This window comes from Hippopotamus amphibius, chromosome 9, assembly GCF_030028045.1.
Source record: "Hippopotamus amphibius kiboko isolate mHipAmp2 chromosome 9, mHipAmp2.hap2, whole genome shotgun sequence".
NCBI classification, from domain to species: Eukaryota; Metazoa; Chordata; class Mammalia; order Artiodactyla; family Hippopotamidae; genus Hippopotamus; species Hippopotamus amphibius.
In genome coordinates this window covers 37614145-37633699 of record NC_080194.1, presented here as the reverse complement: position 1 = coordinate 37633699, position 19555 = coordinate 37614145, and the positions used below count along the sequence as shown (strand labels likewise).

At 54.4% G+C, this 19555-nt stretch overlaps 4 protein-coding genes across 7 annotated transcripts in view; 1 reads left to right on the top strand and 3 right to left on the bottom strand.

The window, feature by feature from the left end:
* ILK (integrin linked kinase) lies at positions 1 to 6584 on the top strand. Of its 3 annotated transcripts, none has more exons than XM_057748583.1 (13): positions 1 to 121; positions 511 to 691; positions 3774 to 3939; positions 4122 to 4217; positions 4401 to 4497; positions 4598 to 4681; positions 4781 to 4866; positions 5008 to 5117; positions 5228 to 5355; positions 5444 to 5565; positions 5663 to 5762; positions 5869 to 5999; positions 6176 to 6584. In XM_057748583.1, the coding sequence occupies exons 2-13, from the start codon at positions 603 to 605 to the stop codon at positions 6323 to 6325; spliced, it is 1359 nt and encodes a 452-aa protein (XP_057604566.1). In that variant the 5' UTR covers positions 1 to 121; positions 511 to 602; the 3' UTR covers positions 6326 to 6584. The 3 variants fall into 3 exon arrangements, with proteins under 3 accessions (XP_057604566.1, XP_057604565.1, XP_057604567.1); XM_057748582.1 differs by having other exon boundaries at positions 7 to 121; positions 557 to 691; XM_057748584.1 differs by having other exon boundaries at positions 118 to 255; positions 557 to 691.
* On the bottom strand, positions 6553 to 7963 carry TAF10 (TATA-box binding protein associated factor 10). Its single transcript, XM_057748585.1, has 5 exons — positions 7698 to 7963; positions 7404 to 7558; positions 7109 to 7173; positions 6906 to 7020; positions 6553 to 6723 (listed from the first exon to the last, which is right to left on the bottom strand). Exons 1-5 carry the CDS (start codon positions 7927 to 7929, stop codon positions 6634 to 6636), a joined length of 657 nt encoding a protein of 218 aa, XP_057604568.1. The 5' UTR covers positions 7930 to 7963; the 3' UTR covers positions 6553 to 6633.
* Positions 7964 to 8826: 863 nt separating this feature from the next.
* Positions 8827 to 15526, bottom strand: TPP1 (tripeptidyl peptidase 1). Of its 2 annotated transcripts, XM_057750933.1 has the most exons (13): positions 15464 to 15526; positions 15277 to 15348; positions 14877 to 15016; positions 13867 to 14017; positions 13532 to 13659; positions 13197 to 13375; positions 12812 to 13010; positions 12477 to 12665; positions 12157 to 12226; positions 11597 to 11717; positions 11312 to 11470; positions 11022 to 11147; positions 8827 to 10847 (listed from the first exon to the last, which is right to left on the bottom strand). In XM_057750933.1, exons 1-13 carry the CDS (start codon positions 15505 to 15507, stop codon positions 10707 to 10709), a joined length of 1719 nt encoding a protein of 572 aa, XP_057606916.1. In that variant the 5' UTR covers positions 15508 to 15526; the 3' UTR covers positions 8827 to 10706. The 2 variants fall into 2 exon arrangements, with proteins under 2 accessions (XP_057606916.1, XP_057606915.1); XM_057750932.1 differs by lacking the exon at positions 15464 to 15526 and having other exon boundaries at positions 15277 to 15456.
* A 787-nt stretch (positions 15527 to 16313) lies between these two features.
* DCHS1 (dachsous cadherin-related 1) overlaps positions 16314 to 19555 on the bottom strand; it is a 35202-nt gene continuing 31960 nt past the window's right edge. Inside the window, exon 21 of the mRNA XM_057695496.1 lies at positions 16314 to 19388. Within this exon, the coding sequence (XP_057551479.1) occupies positions 16777 to 19388 (2612 nt within the window). The 3' untranslated portion in view covers positions 16314 to 16776. The remainder of the gene's footprint in view (positions 19389 to 19555) is intronic.

Genomic DNA, 19555 nt, shown 5'->3' with positions numbered 1-19555 from the left:
GCGGGCTGGAGGGCTGGGGGAAGGAGGCCCGCGCCGGCCGGAGAGGGCCAGGGGCGGGGCCGGGCGGCGGGCGCGGCCGGACGGGAGTTCCCCGGAGAAGGCGCCTCCAGGCCGAGTCCCGGTGAGTGTGGGAGCACCCGTGCCCCCTCCCCAAGGCTCGAGTTCTACCAGGCGGTCACCCCTCACTCCGCCTACTCCGTTCCGAGTCGGAAACGAGGGCCACCCCCGGGAAGGACCTCCGACCGCCTCCCCCAGGTTATAGGGCGCCTAAACTGCCCCCTCCCCCAGCTCTGTTCGCGGGTCGGGTCTCCGTGCTTGCTCTCTGACATCCCTTTGGGAGATACTACCTCTTAATCACCCTCTACTTCACCCGACCCGCCTTTCCTTTGCGCCCGGGGGACACAGTCCGGGATCATCCCGCTGCCCCCCTAACTCCTTCCTAGACCTCCAGTAGCCGGGGGCGCAGCGTCCAGACGCCCACCCCAACACAAAAACACTTCTCTCCTGTAGGGGGCAAAGCTTGGGGCTCACCCCCCTTCCCTGGATCTTTCTGCAGCCCCCACGCTTCCCCAGTCTAGGGGACTCCGTGCCGGGACCCTGCCATGGACGACATTTTCACTCAGTGCCGGGAGGGCAACGCGGTTGCCGTCCGCCTGTGGCTGGACAACACGGAGAACGACCTCAACCAGGGGTGAGCTGAGAGGGCTGGTGGGTGAGAGGAAGAGCAAAGACATGCTCCTCTCTGCGATGTGGGGTGCTCACAGCTGGTGCGGGCTGCTGACTTTCCCGTCCCGTGTGATGAGGACTAAGTACAGCCTGTCAGGGGCAGAGGGTCCTCACACAGGAAGCTGTTGTTTGAGCTGAATCTTGACTGAATAAGAATTTCACAGGCAGAGGTTGCAGAGACCTTGTCTAGCCTCAGTGAACTGCATGGGCAAAAGCTGGGGGGCAAGACACCCAGCAGAGTGCCTGAAAACTGTCCCGAGTTACATATGGCTAGAGGATAGAACACCTCTGTGGGCTTCTGTGAGCTGAAACACTGGGTACAAGTGGAGAACAACAGGAGATAAGATTGGAAAGGTCTGCAAGGGTCAGCCAGATCATGCGAGAATATGTAGGCTATAATAATGTATTCCAAGAGCAAGTATTTAAAGTGTGTAATGATATGATGAGATTGCCCATTTGTTAAGTGTCATCTTGGATGCTTTGTGAAGAGCAGGTGGTGATATGAAGAGAGGCAACTGCCTGGTCCATCCCAGAAGTGGTGATGGCTTGGACTAGAATTGGGGCAGGTAAAAAAGAAAAAAGGTGATCAAATTCCTGAAATCTTTAGAATAAAGAATTGGTGAGACTTCATGTGGAAGTGAGAAAGGTCAAATATGATGACCAGAGTTCTGGCTTGGGCACTTGGGTAGATGGTGGTTCCCTTTATTGAGATGGACAAGACTAAAGGGTGATGAGTTCCACTTTGGACATGTTAAAGTGACAATACAGTGAAGTGGAAACGTTGAGTAGGCTGTTGGATTTCAGGAGAGAGATCTGACTTGGAGACAGGTATTTGGGAGATATTAGCATGTACATGGCACCTGAAGAGGTGGGTGTGAAACAGAGGGGATGAGAAACCTACAAGACCAAAAAGGAGCAACTATTGAAGCAGAAACAGGAAAATATGCCAGTAAGGCTTAGAGAAGTGAATCTTTCAACGAAAGGGGAGTGGTCAACAGTACTGTAGGCTGCTGAGAGATCAAAGAACTTGAGCACTTTAAAGTAACCACTGACTTTACAATTAATTATATATGTGATTATCTTGGTGAGGGCTATTTCAGAGGAAAACAGGTGAAGAAACCAGACTATACTGAACACCTCCTGTGCTGGGTGCTAGAGATCCAGAATCAGACATAATGCTTGCCTTCAGGGCACCGGCCTTGTGGCAAGTTGAATGGGAGGTAGAGAAAGTGAATGTAGACAAATTCTTTAAGGTTGGCTGAGACAGGAGGACAAGAAAAGCAGTAGTGATGTTGACTCAGGATGGTGGATTTTAATTTTAAAATTTTATTTTTTAAGGTTGGGAAAATTTAGTTTTTAGGTTTGAGAGGTAAGGATCATCTGTCACCTTCATCCAGGCTTTATGGGTTCCCACGAGGATCTACACTATTTCTCCATAATTCGCAGTCACTCAACATTTTTCATATAATTCTTCAAAGGGTGCTCTGATGAAGACAGCGAGCACAGTTACTATATTGTTGGTGGGGTTACAAAGGGTTAGGTGATGTTGTCCAGTGATCCTGGCATCTAGGAAGACTTAGCTGCCAAAAGGTGAAGGGGTGGCATTAGTGAAATTGGTGCTGGTTTGAGTGGATACGCTTTGGGGGCCCAATTGGCTATATGCTGGATATAAAGTGAGGGTGAATTTCCTGCTGGCCTCTTAGGGATTAAAGTTCAGGCTCTGAGGTGGGCAGCCTGACAGTGGGCAGAACCCTTGTGCCCATAGTTTTGCTCTCAGGCTCTGGCCTGCTCTGGGGCTACAGACTGTCAGAGGCTGATAAGCTGGGGCACAAATTAGAGTCAGGATGCAAAACTGACTGATAAGCAGGGGGTGGTGATTGCTTTAGGAAGAGGGAGGGGAATACCCACCTCCCAGGAAAGCTTTTGCCTATCATTGTGAGCAGATGAGGGCAGCTGTGGAGGGAAGTAAATTAAAGGCCACGCCCACCACCCACATTGGCTGTGGAAACATCTGGGTGGCCTACAGTGGCCGTACCCCTGATCCACTCCAGGCCCCGCCTAGAGCCCCCACACGGGAAGTGACCGCAGCACTAAGGCATCCGGAGGCTGCCGGCCCAGACCACGGGCCACCCCCCTGCTCCGCCCCTTGGATCTGCAGCCCGGGACTGGAGGGAATTTCCTTTTATGGCCCCAGGCTGTCAGACAGGCCTAGCTTCCACCCAATTATTTTTTTTGTTTTTGGTTTTTTGTACATTTCTTTTACTTTATAAAATACAAGTTCCTGGGAAAAGGAAAAAGTCAGGTACAGCTTTCTTTCTAAAGAAGCCATTCTCATTTTCTTCTCTGTGCCCAGGAGTGCTTGAGTAGAGGAATCCTGTCTTATGTGTTGGTATCTGCCTCAACATGAATGACTTATCAAAAGCATTTCTCCTTTTCATTATAAACCCTTCCAAACCATCTTTTAATTCCATTCCCTTTTTAGATCTTAATTTCAGTATCAGAACCAATCAGTAAGCTTGCTCCCTCTCCCATGAGCTGCAGCTTTCCATCTCAAAGCTACCACTCCTTCCCATTAACATACACTGAACAGCTGCTGTCAGTCCTTTCTCTCAAGCTTACAGTCTAATAGACAAGGCAGCCCACTAACAGATTTTTACAATCCAGGGTAGTAGGGGGATGTACAAGACATGGTGGAAAACAGAAAGAACCAACAGAAGTTGCAAAAGGGGTGCAGAGGAAACCAGATGAAGAATGTCAGCATTTAATGAGATAGGGCATGCCAGGGAAGAAAGGCTAGTGGGAGATGGTGATGAAGACAGTGAATCATATGGATTTGTTGGGATTTCAGGTGGTGGTTGGTTGGGTTTGAAGCTCAGGGGAAGGTCTCAATTGGACAGCTTTGGGAGTTGCTGGCATGAATGAGAATCAAAGTCCTAGAGGTAAGGCTTCCCAGGGAGAGTATGCAGAGTGGTGATCAGATTTTCTTGTATCAAAGCCTTTGCCCCCATCCCAGCTCCAGATCACTGACCATTATCCCTTCCTCAAAGGGACGATCATGGCTTCTCCCCCTTGCACTGGGCCTGCCGAGAAGGCCGATCTGCTGTGGTTGAGATGCTGATCATGCGGGGGGCAAGAATCAACGTGATGAACCGTGGGGATGACACCCCCCTGCACCTGGCAGCCAGTCATGGGCACCGTGATATTGTACAGAAGGTATGTATGAACCTCTGCCTCTGTCATTTACTTGACATACATACCTGGAAGTCAGTCACAGACACTACAACATACTGTAGAAAGTGCACGTACTTTTCTCCCTCCTTGCATGCCTCAACACACACCTCTCATTTGGGACTGACTGTACCTTCTGCCTCTTTCTGTTTGGACATGGGGACCAGCTGCTGCAGTACAAAGCTGACATCAATGCAGTGAATGAGCATGGGAACGTGCCCCTGCACTATGCCTGTTTTTGGGGCCAAGATCAGGTGGCGGAGGTGAGTACTCAGGCTCTGAGCACTGGGATGGGTGGGAAGCAAAGTCTGAGCTTGAGTGGGAGATTCTGGAACCCTCAACCCATCCTATGAGTACTCCCAGTGTGTGACATTCACAGGGTTTGTACTGCATCTGCATTCATAGTTGATTGTGTCTGCCTTATCACAGCCACCTTTTAATTCCAGGACCTCGTGGCCAATGGGGCCCTTGTTAGCATCTGTAACAAGTATGGAGAGATGCCTGTGGACAAAGCCAAGGCACCCCTGAGAGAACTTCTCCGAGGTCTGTCCCCACCCACCGTTCGTCCGTTCTTGTCTTGTCCCAGCCTATCTCCTCCCACCACGCAACAGCTGAGGCCAAGACTGTTGTCTTTCTTCCCTAGAACGGGCAGAGAAGATGGGCCAGAATCTGAACCGTATTCCATACAAGGACACATTCTGGAAGGGGACTACCCGCACTCGGCCCCGTGAGTCAGTTGTGAGGGGAGGGGTGGTGACAGGATAATCCTGGGCTCCTAGGCCTGGGTTAGAGGGAAGCTGGGTACCTGACCTGCCCACACTCTCAGGAAACGGGACTCTGAACAAACACTCCGGCATTGACTTCAAACAGCTCAACTTCCTGGCGAAGCTCAACGAGAATCACTCTGGAGAGGTGACCCCTGCCCTTCATGTCCCCCCACCCCCACCCCGTTCCTATTACCTGCTCTGCACCTGTTTTAAGTTTTTCCTCCAGTTAGTAGGCAAGAAAGCAGTGCCCTTAGTTAAAGCCTTCTAACCCTTATCTGTCCCTCAGCTATGGAAGGGCCGCTGGCAGGGGAATGACATCGTCGTGAAGATGCTGAAGGTTCGAGACTGGAGTACAAGGAAGAGTAGGGACTTCAATGAGGAGTGTCCCCGGCTCAGGTGGGGCAAAGCCTAAACTAGAGGCCTTGGTTCCAAGGAATGCTGCCCAGCACCCAGAGGGAGATCTTTTATGCCAGGTCTCAGCCAGGGACATTCTCTTCCTCTTCCAGGATTTTCTCACACCCGAATGTGCTCCCAGTGCTAGGTGCCTGTCAGTCTCCACCTGCTCCTCACCCCACGCTCATCACACACTGGATGCCATATGGATCCCTGTACAACGTGCTACACGAAGGCACCAGTGAGTAGGGGATGCCAAATCTCATTGTGGCGGGGGGAGGGGAGAGACGCATGAGCCTCTCCAAACTATTTAACTCGTCTCCTCCTAGATTTCGTTGTGGACCAGAGCCAGGCTGTGAAGTTTGCATTAGACATGGCAAGGGGCATGGCCTTCCTACACACACTAGAGCCTCTCATCCCACGACATGCACTCAACAGTCGTAGTGTAATGGTGAGGTTACAACTTCACTCCTAGCCCAGACCCCAGAAGCCCTTTCCTTGTTTAGAATAAGACTTACCTCCTTCCACACAACTGTCTTCTTCCTCAGATTGATGAGGACATGACTGCTCGAATCAGTATGGCCGACGTCAAGTTCTCCTTCCAGTGCCCTGGGCGCATGTATGCACCTGCCTGGGTGGCCCCTGAAGGTGAGTGAGGGTATTATGTTGGGAGGCAGAGGAGGGGCAGCTCAGTAGTAATGGAAGGGAGCAGAGACAGGATAGGCAGCTGGAAAGATAAGTCCTGTCCCTCCAGCTCTGCAAAAGAAGCCTGAAGACACAAACAGACGCTCAGCAGATATGTGGAGTTTTGCGGTGCTTCTGTGGGAACTAGTGACACGGGAGGTACCCTTTGCTGACCTCTCCAACATGGAAATCGGAATGAAGGTGAGAGCATAACTGAATATACTTGTGTTGGAGGAGTGGTGGTGGTAGTGACAATAATTGTAGTGGGGCTGGGCTCTTCCCACATTTGCTCAAATATCCTGTCCTGAGAGCTAGAAGCCTCTCCCCACGTAAGACTCGAATTCTGAGACCCACCGTGTTTTTCCTTGTGTTTGTAGGTGGCACTGGAAGGCCTTCGGCCTACCATCCCGCCAGGCATTTCCCCACATGTATGTAAACTCATGAAGATCTGCATGAATGAAGACCCTGCTAAGCGGCCCAAGTTTGACATGATTGTACCTATCCTGGAGAAGATGCAGGACAAGTAGGGCTGGACAGTCCTTGTCTAAACTCGAGGTGTCAGGACACGGTTAGGGGAGTGCACCTCCCCAAAGCAGCAGGCCTCTGGCTGCCTCCCCTGCCTCTAGTCATGGTACTACCCCAGCCAGGGGGCCCATCCCCTGCCCCCATCCCTACACTGTGGCCCCAAAAGGGAATGGGCTCAAAGCTTTGTCACTTGCCACATGGTGTCTCCCAGCATGGGAGGGATCAGCCCTGCCTGTCACAATAAAGTTTATTATGAAAACAGGCTGGTGTGGGGACAAGGGGACAGACAAGTACATTTAGACTGGGTGGCTCAGGTGAAGTAGTGCGGCTTCTTCACATTGATGCCATACTCGCTGAGGGCAGGGGTCAAGTCCTCCATGGTTAGAGTGTACTTGCGGTCCTGAGGGAAGAGGGAAGAGCACCAGCTGAACACAGGAATTCCAGATTTCAATCCCAGGTGGGTGACCCTGAGTAGGTCTTTCACCTCCCCTAAAGGCCGTTTCCCTCAAAAAGATTTCAGGATAATTTAAGCCTCTGCTGCTGTAGGAGGTAATTACTGATTCAATGAGCCTCCCCTCACACCTTGCTCTTGCTTCGGGAGCTGCCAGAGGCTGTGCCCTTCATTTTGCAGTGCTGTAGGGCATCGTTGGCAATATCTGAGATGAATTTCTGGGCAGCTAGGGAGATGAGCCGAATTCTAGAGAGAAAAAAATGGTATGAGAAGGAGACAGACATCAAACTCCACACAAGCACCCAAGGCTCTAACTTGCCCAGAGTTTACTCACATGCGTGGGTCCGAGGCCTCAAAGCCAGCACGGTTCAGGTAGTAACCAGTCACTGCATCGGGGATCTGAGAAATCAATTAGACGACTGTCAGTGTTAGCCCTGCGTACTGCAGCGCTGAGTGGGAGGGTAAGGGAAATAGAGGGCAGGCCTGGCTATCAGGAAACTCCCAGTTTGGGTGGGCAGAAGGGATAAATCACAAGAGCTGGTAGGGGGGTAAACAAAGAGGACGCTGCAAATCCAGGTGGTGTGGCAGAATCTGGCATGACAGCGGACCAGTTCAGGCGGGAAGCCCACCGTAGGCGTGTAATCCTCCAGCTGCATCAGGAAGTCCACCAGAGGCGTGCTGGACACCACCGGCTTCACGTCTCCGTTGGCTGCGCTCGGCAGCACGTAAACCCCGTTAGACATGGCCCCCTCCGGGGGCGCTGCGCCGCCCGCCGTCACCGGAGCTGGAGGAGAACCAGGAAACTGAGACATGGTGGTGGGAGGCGCGGGGGCCCAGTGAGGTCTGCCTTAACCCTCTGCCCTCACCCGCCGCTGGGCCCAGCCCGAGGCGTGGCCCTCGCCCTCACCCGTCCCGGCCCTCACCCGCCCCGCGCCGCTCGGCCGGCTCCCCGGCCCGCGCCGCCACGGCTCCCGTGCCCCCTGCCGCGGCTCCAGTCCCAGGCCCCCCAGCTGTCCCCGCGGGGCTGGCCTTGTTCTCCGCAGCGGTGCCGGCGGGCAGCGCGGCGGGGGCCGAGACCGCGGGCGCCGGGCCCGGAGCCGAGGCGGCGGAGGCCGGCGCCGCCTCGGGGTCCGCGCCGGAGCCGCTGCAGCTCATCAGGCCGGTGGGAGAGGCGGCGAACAGAGCCGCTTCCGCTTCCGTTCACGTTACGCGCACTCCAGGGGTGACGTCACACGCCTCGAGACTCGCCCCGCCCACGCCACGTTGGCTCCTCCCTTAGGCCGCCCTCCTCTTCTCTCCGCCCATCAGGCGGCTAGTTGACAAAGGCCGATGGGCGGAGATCAAGTCTTGGAGAACCGCCTAGCGCGGACATTTCGCCTCACACCCCGCAGATCTCCCGAGCGGATTCGCTGGGGTCAGAACCCTTGAATGTCAAGAAGTCTCTTCTGTGGGTCTGGGGCACCTCAACCAGCCTGACATCTAGAGACCTTCTTTGGGGCTCACCGCCCCGACACCTCTCGACCATTGGTTGCCTGCCAATCTGCATTCTTTCTAGTCCCCTTATTCAGCCTTTTAAGGGTTTGTAGTGGAGTTGGATAGCCTCTCTCCCCGCCAGCTACCCAAAGAAGTGAGGGCAACAGGAGAGCTCACACAGTGCTGCTGCAGATCGGGAGAGAGGTACAGTCCACCCTTGGTCTAGACGGCAAGAGGTGGGCAGGACTGGTTCCAGCACCGCCCCCCCCCCACCCCCCATGGATACCAAAATTCGTGGTTGCTCAAGTCCCTTATATGAAATTGCATAGTATTTGAACTGTATACTTTAAATCATTTCTAGATTAGTTATGATATCTAATACAGTGTAAATGCTATGTAAATAGTTGCTCATGGGTGGTAAATTCAAGTTTTGCTTTTTATAACCTTCTGGAATTTTTTTTTTAATATCTTCAATTCATGATTGGTTGAATCTGTGGATGTGGTACCTGAGGATACAGAGGGATGGTTGTCGTTCACCCTGAATAAACAACATATGCAAAATCACAGCTAGTGAAAGAGTGACGTTTTCAATGAAACATTTATTTAATTCCTATTTGCCAGTCTTGAACTAGGGTCTGCGAATACAAGGTTAAGTAGGAAAAGATTCTAGTCCTCTAGGCACTAATGGTCTTGGAAAGCGAGGCAAACAGTTAAACTGGCCATTTCAACAATATATGGGGATTAAAATACTGGAGGTAGACACAGAATGTGCAATGCGAGGGAGGAAGGGAAATAACAGCTGCTGCCTACATCTGCATCAGGTATTCTATTAACTTCCATTTAATGATTCCCTGAATATTAGAGGCAGCTATCAATATCCTCACTTAACAGATGAGGAAAAAGCCTCAGAGAGTTGAACTTACTTGCCCAAGGCTCTCTCCTAGTCTGTATCAGAACCAAGAATCAAACAGGTTTGTTTTCAAGAATCTAGGATTTTTCTGTCATACCCAAATCAACTAGCTTAAGGGAGCCAGAAGGTTCACAAGAGAAGGTGACTTCTGAGCTGAGTCTTGAAAGAATTATGGAAATCAACCAGGCAGAGGGAGCCAGAGGTAATGTTAGGACACAGACTATCTTGAGCAAAAGTGAAAGTGTGTGGGGGGAGGGCAGGAAAGGATAAATACTTTGTTACTCAGGAACAAATGGCAAGTAAGGAGTTAGGTGTTTAAGTCGTGATTAAAAAGCCTGAACTATATCCAGTAATCACTGAAGCTTCTTAAGCAAGTAAATGACCTCGCAGGATTTGCATCGTCCTCTGGTCAATGGTTTAGGAAAGGGCGGGAAGTAAGGACACTTCTCGCAAGGGCCTCCTCAGTTCAGAGGAGAGGGAATAGGGCTCAAAGCGAATGCAGTAGCAGTAGAGTTGGAGAGAAGTAGATGCGTTCTAAATGTATTTAGGAAATATAATGGGCAGGACTTGTGGATTGACAAAGATGTATTTAAGAGGTAAAGTCAGTAGCACTTGTTGACTGAAGGTGATGACGGGAGGAGGTGAGGGAAATGGGAGTCAAGGATGATGCTTTAGATTTCTGGCCTGGTTGAAAGAAGTACAGTATCATTTACAAAGAAGACACAAAGGAGAACAGTTTTGGATTGGGAAGAAGGGAGATGAAAAATTGAGTATCACGCATCTTGCTTTTGAGGTATCAATCACTGTTGGATAGAAAGTGATTTAGTGAGATGGTGATGGCTGTGAAGGCAGTGATTGATTTGTTCCAGGGGACAATAAGTAGAGTGAGAAGGGCAAAAGACTAAGGGTGGAGCAATGAAATACAACAACATTCAATGAGGAAGCAGAGAAAGAGAAGGAGGAAAGAGGGAATGAAGGAGGAAGAGGGAGTGGTCAGAGAAGGAGAAGTTAAGCCCTGGAAACTAAGGAAGGAGAGGCAGTAGGCTACTGTGACAGCCCACAAAACAAAGATTGGGAAGTGTGCACGGATGAAGCAGCAGGGAGGCCTTCATTTCTCAATGTTTCTCAGGGGAGGAAAGAGTGAAAAAGTTAGAGCAGAAGTCTCATGGCAATGAATTGAGGAGTGAAGATGAAGTGAAATAGTGTACTGCACAGTCAGTGTAGACAACCCTTTGGAAAAGCCTGGGTGAAAAGAAAAAGAAGAAATGGGGGGCAGGGGGTGGTGTGCAGGGGAGGCTCCCAAACAGTGCTGGTTATAGCATCTGTGGAGGAACACCAGGGCAGGGGTAGAGGGACCTGAGTATGGTGGAGCAGCTAGGGTTGGGAGTCAAGTCAAGCTCACAGCATTTCTGGGTTAGGGAGAGAAGCTGTCTGCGGCAGTCAACAGTTGAGTGTTCAGCAGGGCTTCCAGCAGTGCAGAATCAGGGATTGAGCCACCAGCTGTGGGGCAGGGGACAGGGGATGGGCCCGCTCTTCTAGTAGGAAAGGGTCAAGGGTTAATTAGTGTCTTCAGCAGAGCTGGGAAGTTGGGTGTTCCCCAGCCTGTCACAGGATCCCAGCCAGGGCCAGAGCAGAAACCTTGACCCTCCACCTCTTCATTCAGACAGGACTCATGGCAGCCACGGGTTACCTAGGGAGAAGGTGGGCATCAGATCTGGGTCTGCTGATGCTAACAGACTGCAGCACCGCACCCTGTATTCACATTCCAGAGGCTATCCCACCCCATCAGAGTCACCCTCAAGCTCATCTTAGCACTTGACATACTCTTATGAAAATGGCCACACTCCCTCCCTTTCCCACTTACATCAAAGAGTCCTGCCCCACGCTGCTGGTAGAGCCGTGGATTGAGAAAACCAAGAACAGAGAGGCCTCTGAGGATTCTGTGTTCATTTATCAGGGATAGGAGTCCCCCAAACACTGGAGTAGAGGCCTGCAAGGGTGAGGGTACAGGTAGAGGTTAGAGGTTCAGAGTGATTGGACTTTTGGGGAGGGATGGATCAGAGGTCTAGAAGTCAGGGTTTATGGGTGCAAGCTCTTGGGGTGGAAGGTGAGGGTATTCCCTGGGTGGGAGTCTGGAGCCAGGCTGATTCTCACCGAAGTGCCGGACACCCACGGAATGGGCACGTGGTTGCTGACCACCCAGTAGCCGTCAGAGAGTGCAGCCACGTCTGGGTAGGCACGGCCACTGGCATTGAAGTAACTGGACGGTGGCAAGTGGGGACTGGAGCTCAAGTACCGGGCTACTGCTTCCTCCTGAAAGGCATTGTTTTTTATTTTTATTTTATTTATTTATTTTTTTGTGAAAGGCATTGTTGAGTATCATCTGCTGAACTGAGGATCCCACCCATCCCCCCTCCATCCACACAAACACACACGTACCTGGTATGAAGGCTGTGGGAACACATTGCTAAAGCCACCACCACTGATATAGTCCACAACCTCATCTGTGACTCGGAAAGGATTCTGGAAAGATGTGCCTCCCACCGTGGTGACATAGGGGCTGAGGGTAGAAGACAGCACTCAGATTGTGGGGTCGTAAAGGCACCTCTAAAACGCATGGGGATGGGTGAGTATGGCCTGGGTCTTGCTGGAGGGGCTGAGAAATCACTCTAGTGTAGTATGTACATGGGGATGGCTGAGAGGTTTTGGGCTCAAGGCGTGGCCTGAGGTGACTGCACACTTTTTCCTGCAGAACACCCACCAAATCTCCCACTAAAATGGCTGGGGACTGAGGAAGCAAACCACTGGGAGCTATGTTCTACTCAGGAAACTTGGGGCCTGGGACCTACAGGAAGAAGAGGGGGTGCAAGGATCAGAGCAGGTAAAGCTGAGGGTTGAGCCACAGGAGCACCTGGTGCAATCAAGGCAAAGGTTCCAGGTCATGAGGTCACAAATGAAAGGTTGGTGGTCACGGGTTAGAGGTGGGCTGGGATGCTTACCTGGAGGCAGGGAAGCTGGGACGAAACCGGTGTCTTCCTGAGACAGACCAACACCCCGCCCCACTGTCACCTGGAAGAGAGACCAAGTTTTACACTCAGTTTAACTGGTCAGAGCTTGGAATGTGGGTTCAGATGTCAGAAAGGAAATTCAAGTGTTAAGTCATTAATGCAAGAGGTCAGGGTTGAGGTCAGGTCAGTGGTCCCTGTTGAGTTCAGATTATGAGTTAGAGATCAGGTCCAGGAGTCACTGTGGTGTTAAAGTTCTCATGTTGGGTGCGAGTGGGTGGGGGAGGGGGTCTAAGTATAGAGTAGGAGGTCACCTGAGGCAAAGAGCAGGGTAAGACCCCGAGCAGCAGCTTTCATGAGCTCAGTGTTGACCCGCTGGATGTAGGCGCTGCTGAGGGAGTCCTCGTCATCTCCGTAGCTCACAGTGTGCACATGTGGCAAGGCTGACTCATTACTGAGCAGCAGGAGCCACTGCAGGAAGGGCTCCTGTGATTCATGCCGGCCTGGATTTTTTTGGAGAAGAGGGCACAAGAGCAGTCATTTGGGAGGTTGTCAGGATCTCCCGCTAGCTCATGGGATTACCTTGGGGGAGCAAAGATCACCATTCACCCCAACCTCTATCCCCATCAGCCAGTCCCCTTGGCAGTACCAGGGCTACTGTAGACCCAGGTGGAGATGTTGGCACCAGCACTCATCAGGTACTCCACATCTAGGCTGGCCTCGATCCCGGCCCGGCCCCGGCCCTGCTGTCCAACCACACGGGCTACTGATGCCAGGTGTGCAAAGTTCCCACCGAAGAGATGCATGAACTCAGCCAGGTCTGAGTCATGGAAATACTGCTCCAGGAACTATGGAGGGAGTCAGAGCAGATATCATGGGTCAGAGGACACAGCCCTAAGGGTCAGGTCAGGGGATACTGTCCCAGATCCCAGGATTGGGGATGAGAGCCCAGGGGTTAGAGTCAGAGTCAGCCCCAGGCGGGTCAGGCACCTTGGGGAGGCTGTGAGGACCCTGAGGCTCTCTGCATGGCTCACCTGGGCACAGGCTTGACTGTTGTTGGTTGTGCCAGAGCCCACATCTTGTGCCGTCAAGTTGTAACGCTCACGGATCACAGATGGGGTCACCCCCAGGTGCAGGCCAACCGTCCCTGGCGCCTGTGGCTTGGAGCGCTGCCTCAGGGTTGATGTGGGGGGAAAGCGGTGCAGCCCCCCCACTGTGGGGAGGAGTCAGGCTTGAGGAAGACATCCCTTAGACGCCACCCCCCATTTTACCACGGACCCCACTCCCCACACCTACCCCCATGGCATCTAAATTTCTCCAGTCTCTGGCTCCAACTAGCCCAACCCCCACCAACCCCACTGGGTGTTACCAAAATCCACATGGGAGGCCAAGGCCTTTGGGAGCCTGTAGGGACGTGGGGACCTTACAACATGGGTGTCTGCAGGTCCCCCCATATAGCGATGAAACTCAGCCCCAGAGAGCAGCAGCTCTGCTTGTCTGGAAGTCAGAGATCAGAGAACAGAGGTCAGAAAGCACGGAACAAAGCAGAGGAGGCTGCCTGAGCATCCCTGGGCAGTTAGTCATTGTCTCCCCACGCATTTTCACCCACAGCCCCTTGCAAGCTCTCAGCTCTCTCCTACTGGAGTGACGAATCTCCCTGATGGGATGATTGGTACTCTCCATGAGGCAGTTATTCCCTCTTACCGGACGCTAAGCCAGCAAGTCAGAAAGTCCTGCGTGGTCACTGAGTGGCAGTTCCGGGCTCCAGCCGCCAAAAGCCATTTTTGGACCGTGTGGCGGGTCAGCGGTGATGGCTGGACCAGTTCAGCCACTTCCTCTAGGGTCAGGTACTTTCCTGCAGGGATTCAACAGAGACTCTTGCCTTCATTCATTGCTTTTCCAAGTTGCCCTTTTTGGACCTTAACCAGGAGTCACTGGAGCTTAACATGATGGGGAGTCACTGCTGTCCTCCGGGAATCATGTACACACCTCCTCGGTGAACCTTAAGACTGCTTCCCTCACACCCTCACCTTTCCTTCCCCACCACGAGGGGCTGCCAGCAGGGGATGCACACAACCTAGCCTGACCATTGGAACAAAACATGGACACTTTTGGAGCAGAGTGGGGAGTGGAGTAGGGATGGAGTGGAGGGGAAGAGACTGCAGGCCAGTGAGGGGGCTGGGCAGCAGTCTAGGCGAGAGAGTAATCAACTGAGCTGGTGTCAACAAGGAACGGTGAGAGGGTGGACTATTTCAGAGCTGGAACTGGCGGCCTTAGTGTCTGAATGGAGGAGTAAATAAGAGTGAATTTAGTGGTGAGGGGGTGAAATTTAAGGTAATAAGCACTTATACGCGTATTAGATACTACTTCCCCATTTGTCTGGTAGCTGGTAAATAGTAGAGTCAGAATTTGAATCCAGATCTGATCACCAAGCTTGTGCTCTTAACCATACCCACTTCAGTTTTTTAGCCTGATGAACGGAGGTAGAAAGTTTTGGAGGAACGAATGTGAGTTAGTTTTGGACAGCCTAGTTTCAATTCACTTTTTTATTCAGAAACTCTTTAGTGAAGGTCACTGTCATTCCTAGACACCCCCCCCACCCCGCAATAGGCCCCCAGAGCACGCCCCTGACATGACCTGCACCGTCGCGTGCTCAGCCCAGTCCTGTGTCCCTCCATTGCATCCCACATCCCTCCCCCAGTCCCGCCAGGCACCATAGCGAGGAGAGCCGGGATCCGACACAGCCTGCACCAGCTCTGACAATCTCTCCAGGTTCTGCTGCCTCAGGGCAAACGTGAGACTCAGCTCTTCCTCAGGGTCCGCACGGCCAAGGGGCACCCAGCCTGGGGGCAGCCTGCAGGGTCAGGGATCAGGAACGTGGCCTTCGTTAGAGGGGGGATGGGAAGGTTCAGCATTAGATCTAGACCTTGGGAAGGATTCCAGAAGCGGATATGGATCACAGGAAGTGGATGACTGGGACCGAGCCTGGGAACCTGGGAATAAGGCTATGGAGTGGGTACAGGGAGCCGGTAAGGGGGTGCGGGAGGCTAGAACCAGGATAATGGGTACAGGACAGGCCCTGAGGAGCGGGCAGTCAGTGCTAAGTCAACTCACGTCCGCTGCTGGTCGGGCTCCGGGCTGTAACTGCATTTGCCGGCGACAAAGAGGGCAAGGAGCCCTAGGAGGCTGCAGGGGCAGCACATGGGTTTCAGCAGGAGCTGGACTGTCATTGTGTTCCCACCCTCCAACATATACTCTCTCCAACGTGATTCCCTTCTCCCAGGGCCCCCTAGTTTCTCACCAGGATCGGGGTCTCATTCTGCCTTTCTGCAGATCCGCTGTCATGTGACAGATCACATGAGCCCTATCGTCCACCACCACCCGTCTCTGCCTAGAAACGAGTGACGGTACTGGCTCCTCCCTTGAATGGGTGGTCCTGAATGCTGTGGAGGCTGCCACTTGGATTCTCCTTCTGTGGACTGCCTGGGACTCCCCACCTGCTGCAAGAATCCAGGACTCATCAGTGTAGGGGTGCTTAAGAAAGGGGCTCTGGAGGCCCACAGACCCACACACCCAGGTTCTTACTAGCTGTATGATATCAGAAAGTCACTTAACTTCTTGGAGCCTAGGTTTCTTCATGTAGAATATGAAGACTGTTAAGTTAAAAGTGCTCTGCCTTGGAGGGTTGCAGTGCATTTTACAGAGATAAAGCAGGCAAATCCCTCAGCAGAGAGCCTCACAAAAGGCCTAACAAATGTGAGCTCTTATTACATGTGAATATATAGTGACCCCATGAAAAACAAATAAACCACTGGCTGTTCTTGTATCCACCCCTACCTCCTTGAAGACCCTCAGGCCTAGAGCTGGTCCTCTCCAAGATCTCTCCCCATCCAGCCAATCGCTCTCTAGGTCACTGCCACAAGCAAGCCCCTGCTGTCTGCTGTCTCCTGGCCTCCTGCCCATGGTAGAGGGAAAGGTCGACTGCAGAGAGATGTGATAGCTTCAGGCTACGCTCGTGCTCCCTGTGCCATCCCAACCCACCCTCACCCTAGATGCCCCTATGTGCCTCCTGAGGTGTCCACAGTGTGCCAGGTGCCTTCCCATCATCCCCCCATCCCTATGGCCCCCACAGAACAGAGCCGGACACTGGATACAAACTGCAGTTTATTAAGGCTCCAGAGTGAGAATTGGCACTTGATTCTGGGCAGGGGCAGGGGTGTCAGTGAAACCCAAAGGAGCTGGGCCCAAACAAGTTGGAGGGACTGTCCCCTTCCCCCCTACCCCCCAATAAATAAAGTCTCAGCTCCATCTCAGGGTGCTGGCACAGGGCAAGAAGCCCTCATTGAGGAGAACCCAGGGCTGCGGCCTCCTTCATCATCTTTCTCCCCACACTGGGCCTGGCCACAGGTCAGTGCCCCACAGGGCCTCGTGGTGCTGGTGCTCTGACAGGGCCCCGGGTAAACGTGAGACCTGTCCCCACTGGAGGACTCTGGGGTGGGGAGCTGGCCTCCCCCGTGGCCAATCATGGTCCGAGGCTGCCCAGGGCAGGCTCAGATGGGGCCTGCATTGGGGACACTGTGCGCATCCCAGGTCGGGGCCCAGCCTGGGCCCCAGCTAGATGTGCAGCTCTGTGTCATCGGGTGGCTCCAGGCCGGACTCTGCACTCAGTGCTGAGGCTGAGGGGCCCTGGGCCACCCCAAATGGTGAGACAACGGGTGAGCGAGCAGCCAGAGGAGACAGTGAGGGTGAGAAGCTGGGGGACATGGCAGCTGAGGACAGGGAACCTTCATGGCTGATGGGGGAGCGGTGAGAGGCCGGTGGGAAGATGGCCCGGGTTGCAGCCGTGCTGGCTGGCTTGGGGGGCACAGACTTGGCTCCAGGGTGGGCCACGGCCGTGATGAGGGGCGGTGGGTCAATACGGGGAGCCGGGGGACATGGCCGAGCCTCATCCTTGAGCCGGGCGATCTCTGTGAAGACGCTGGCCAGCGGCTGGAACTGAGGGCACCAGCTCAGCAGGTAGTCCCAGTTATAGCTGCCACGGAGCTCCTCCTCACCAGCCACGATGGCTGTCAGCGCTCCTGCCACGCATGGCTTGCCATCTGCTGGAAAGCCATAGTCCCCAGTGGGTGCAGGGCTTAGGCCACAGCCCCCCAGGAAGGCTGTGGCAGTGGCTGGGGGCCCCTCTTCTCGGTACAGAGTGGCTCCTGCACCCGGCAGCAGCAGCCCTGCCTTGCGGCCCTTATACCAGGTGTCGGGAGCAGGTGGCTCGCAGGATGTATCACTCAGTCCGTCTGCATCCTGCTGGATGCCGGAGTCAGGGCCACGGGCAGCCAGGGAGGAAGCCACACTGGCCACGCGGGGGAACTCATTGATCATGCGGATCTCGTCATCCTCTGCAGCCTCCGCTGAACCTCGGCCACTCGAGTGTGAAGGGTCCAAGGAGCCACCACGGGGGTAGGGTCCTCCAGCTCCGGGTCCCCCATAGCTGGGGAGAGTCTGGTGATACAGGTGCTCTGAGGGCGGTGGGCTGGGTGGCTCTCGGCCCAGCTTCTGTAGAGAGCCGCTGGCCAGGGGTGCTGCCTGTGACATCGGGCCAGGTGCCGCCTCGGCCTTGCGGCTCCGGGCCCGCACCAGCCCTAAGACCAGGGCTGCCAGTGCAAGCACCACCACGACTCCCAGGGAGGCCGCCACAGCCCCCACCAATAGCAGGTTGAGGTCAGGTGCCAGGCCCAGTGCAGTGTGGGTGATGTCCACAGTCACAGGCACTGTGGCACTCCGAGAACCAGGCAGAGGCCCCCGTGCCACCACCTCCAGCCTCAGCTCCCGTGGCGCCTCACGTCGGGTCCGGCCCCCACCCCCAGAGGTGCCTGTTCTACTTCCTGGTGCCCGGCTGTCCACCCGCAGGTACAGGACACCTGTAGTCTGGTTGATAGCAAAATAGGGGGAAGAGGTGGCAAGGGAATAGAGCACCAAGCCATCAGCACCACCATCCTCGTCTGTGGCCTGCACGTGACCCAGGCTGTGGCCACGCCGGGCACCTTCTGGCACTTGGAAGTGGAAAGCTGGAGCCAGGAATACTGGGTCATACTCGTCCTCGCCGGTCACCAGCACTGACACGGTGACTGAGGCTGACAGATTCCCAGCATCGGTAGCACCCACCAGCAACTGGAAGCTTCCTGTGTGCTCATAGTCAAAGGACACTCGTGCCCGCAACTCCCCGGTTGAGCTGTTCAGTGCAAATGCCTCGCGGCCCTCAGGCCCTGGCCCAGCCTCCAGCAGGCTGTAGTGGAGCCTTCCGAAAGCCCCAGCATCCCCATCAATCGCATGCAGAGTGGTCACAAGAGTGCCTGGAGGCTGGTTCTCTGCCAGGCTGGTGCTGAGCAAGCTCAGAGGGAAGGCTGGGCCGTGGTCATTCACATCCTGGACCTCGATGCTCACTGGTGCCAGAGCAAAGTGTGCCCCAGCAGGGTCGGCAGCCTGCACTACAAGCTGATGGCGGGCCTGGGTCTCACAGTCCAAGGGGCGCGCAAGTCGCAAGTCGCCTGAGGTCTCATCCAGCTCAAAGAGCCCCAGAGGGTCGCCTGAGCTGACGGTGAAGTGCACAAGGCCGTGAGGGCCTGGGTCAGCATCGGAGGCCGCCACACGCAGCAGCTCAGCTCCAACAGGCGTGTCCTCGGGTACCGCCACACGGTAGGATGCTCGGGTGAAGACAGGCGGGTTGTCGTTGACATCCAGCACGGTGACGGTGACCGGCACAGCCGAGCTTCGAGGTGGCTGCCCCCGGTCAGCTGCAGCCACAGTTAGGTTGTACTGGGTTAGGCTTTCAAAGTCTAGAGGCTCAAGCAACACCAGGCAGCCCAGGGCCTGGGGGCCTAGTCCGTCGCCCTCCCCAGCCTCAGCCAGCCGAGGTTCCAGCTGAAAGACGCGACCCCGGTTGCCACTGACAATGCTGTAGTCCACGGTGGCGTGGGTGCGGCTTCCGTCGGCGTCTGTGGCCTCCAGGGTGAGCAGGGTGGAACCAGGGGGCAGATCCTCAGTCACCGCCACACGGTAGTGGGGCAACGTGAAGCTCGGGGCGTGGTCGTTCTGGTCCTGCAGCTGCACGTGCACTGTGGCGCGGGCTGCCCGAGCCGGCACCCCATGATCGCGTGCTTCCAGCACCACATCCATCACTCCTGGCCCTTCATGACCCAAGGCCGCTGTCCCCACCGTCGTGAACAAGGTCCCTGAGATGAGAAGGGAATGAAGAGGAACATGGAATCAGCAGAGGCGGTGGTGACCCTTTGGGGACTGGGAAATGGCCTTGGAAGTCAGACTCCAGGGAGTGGCCTGTGTGCTGGGAGATTACGGAATGGCATCCAGGATTCAGGGAATGGCTTCTAGACATGCAGTA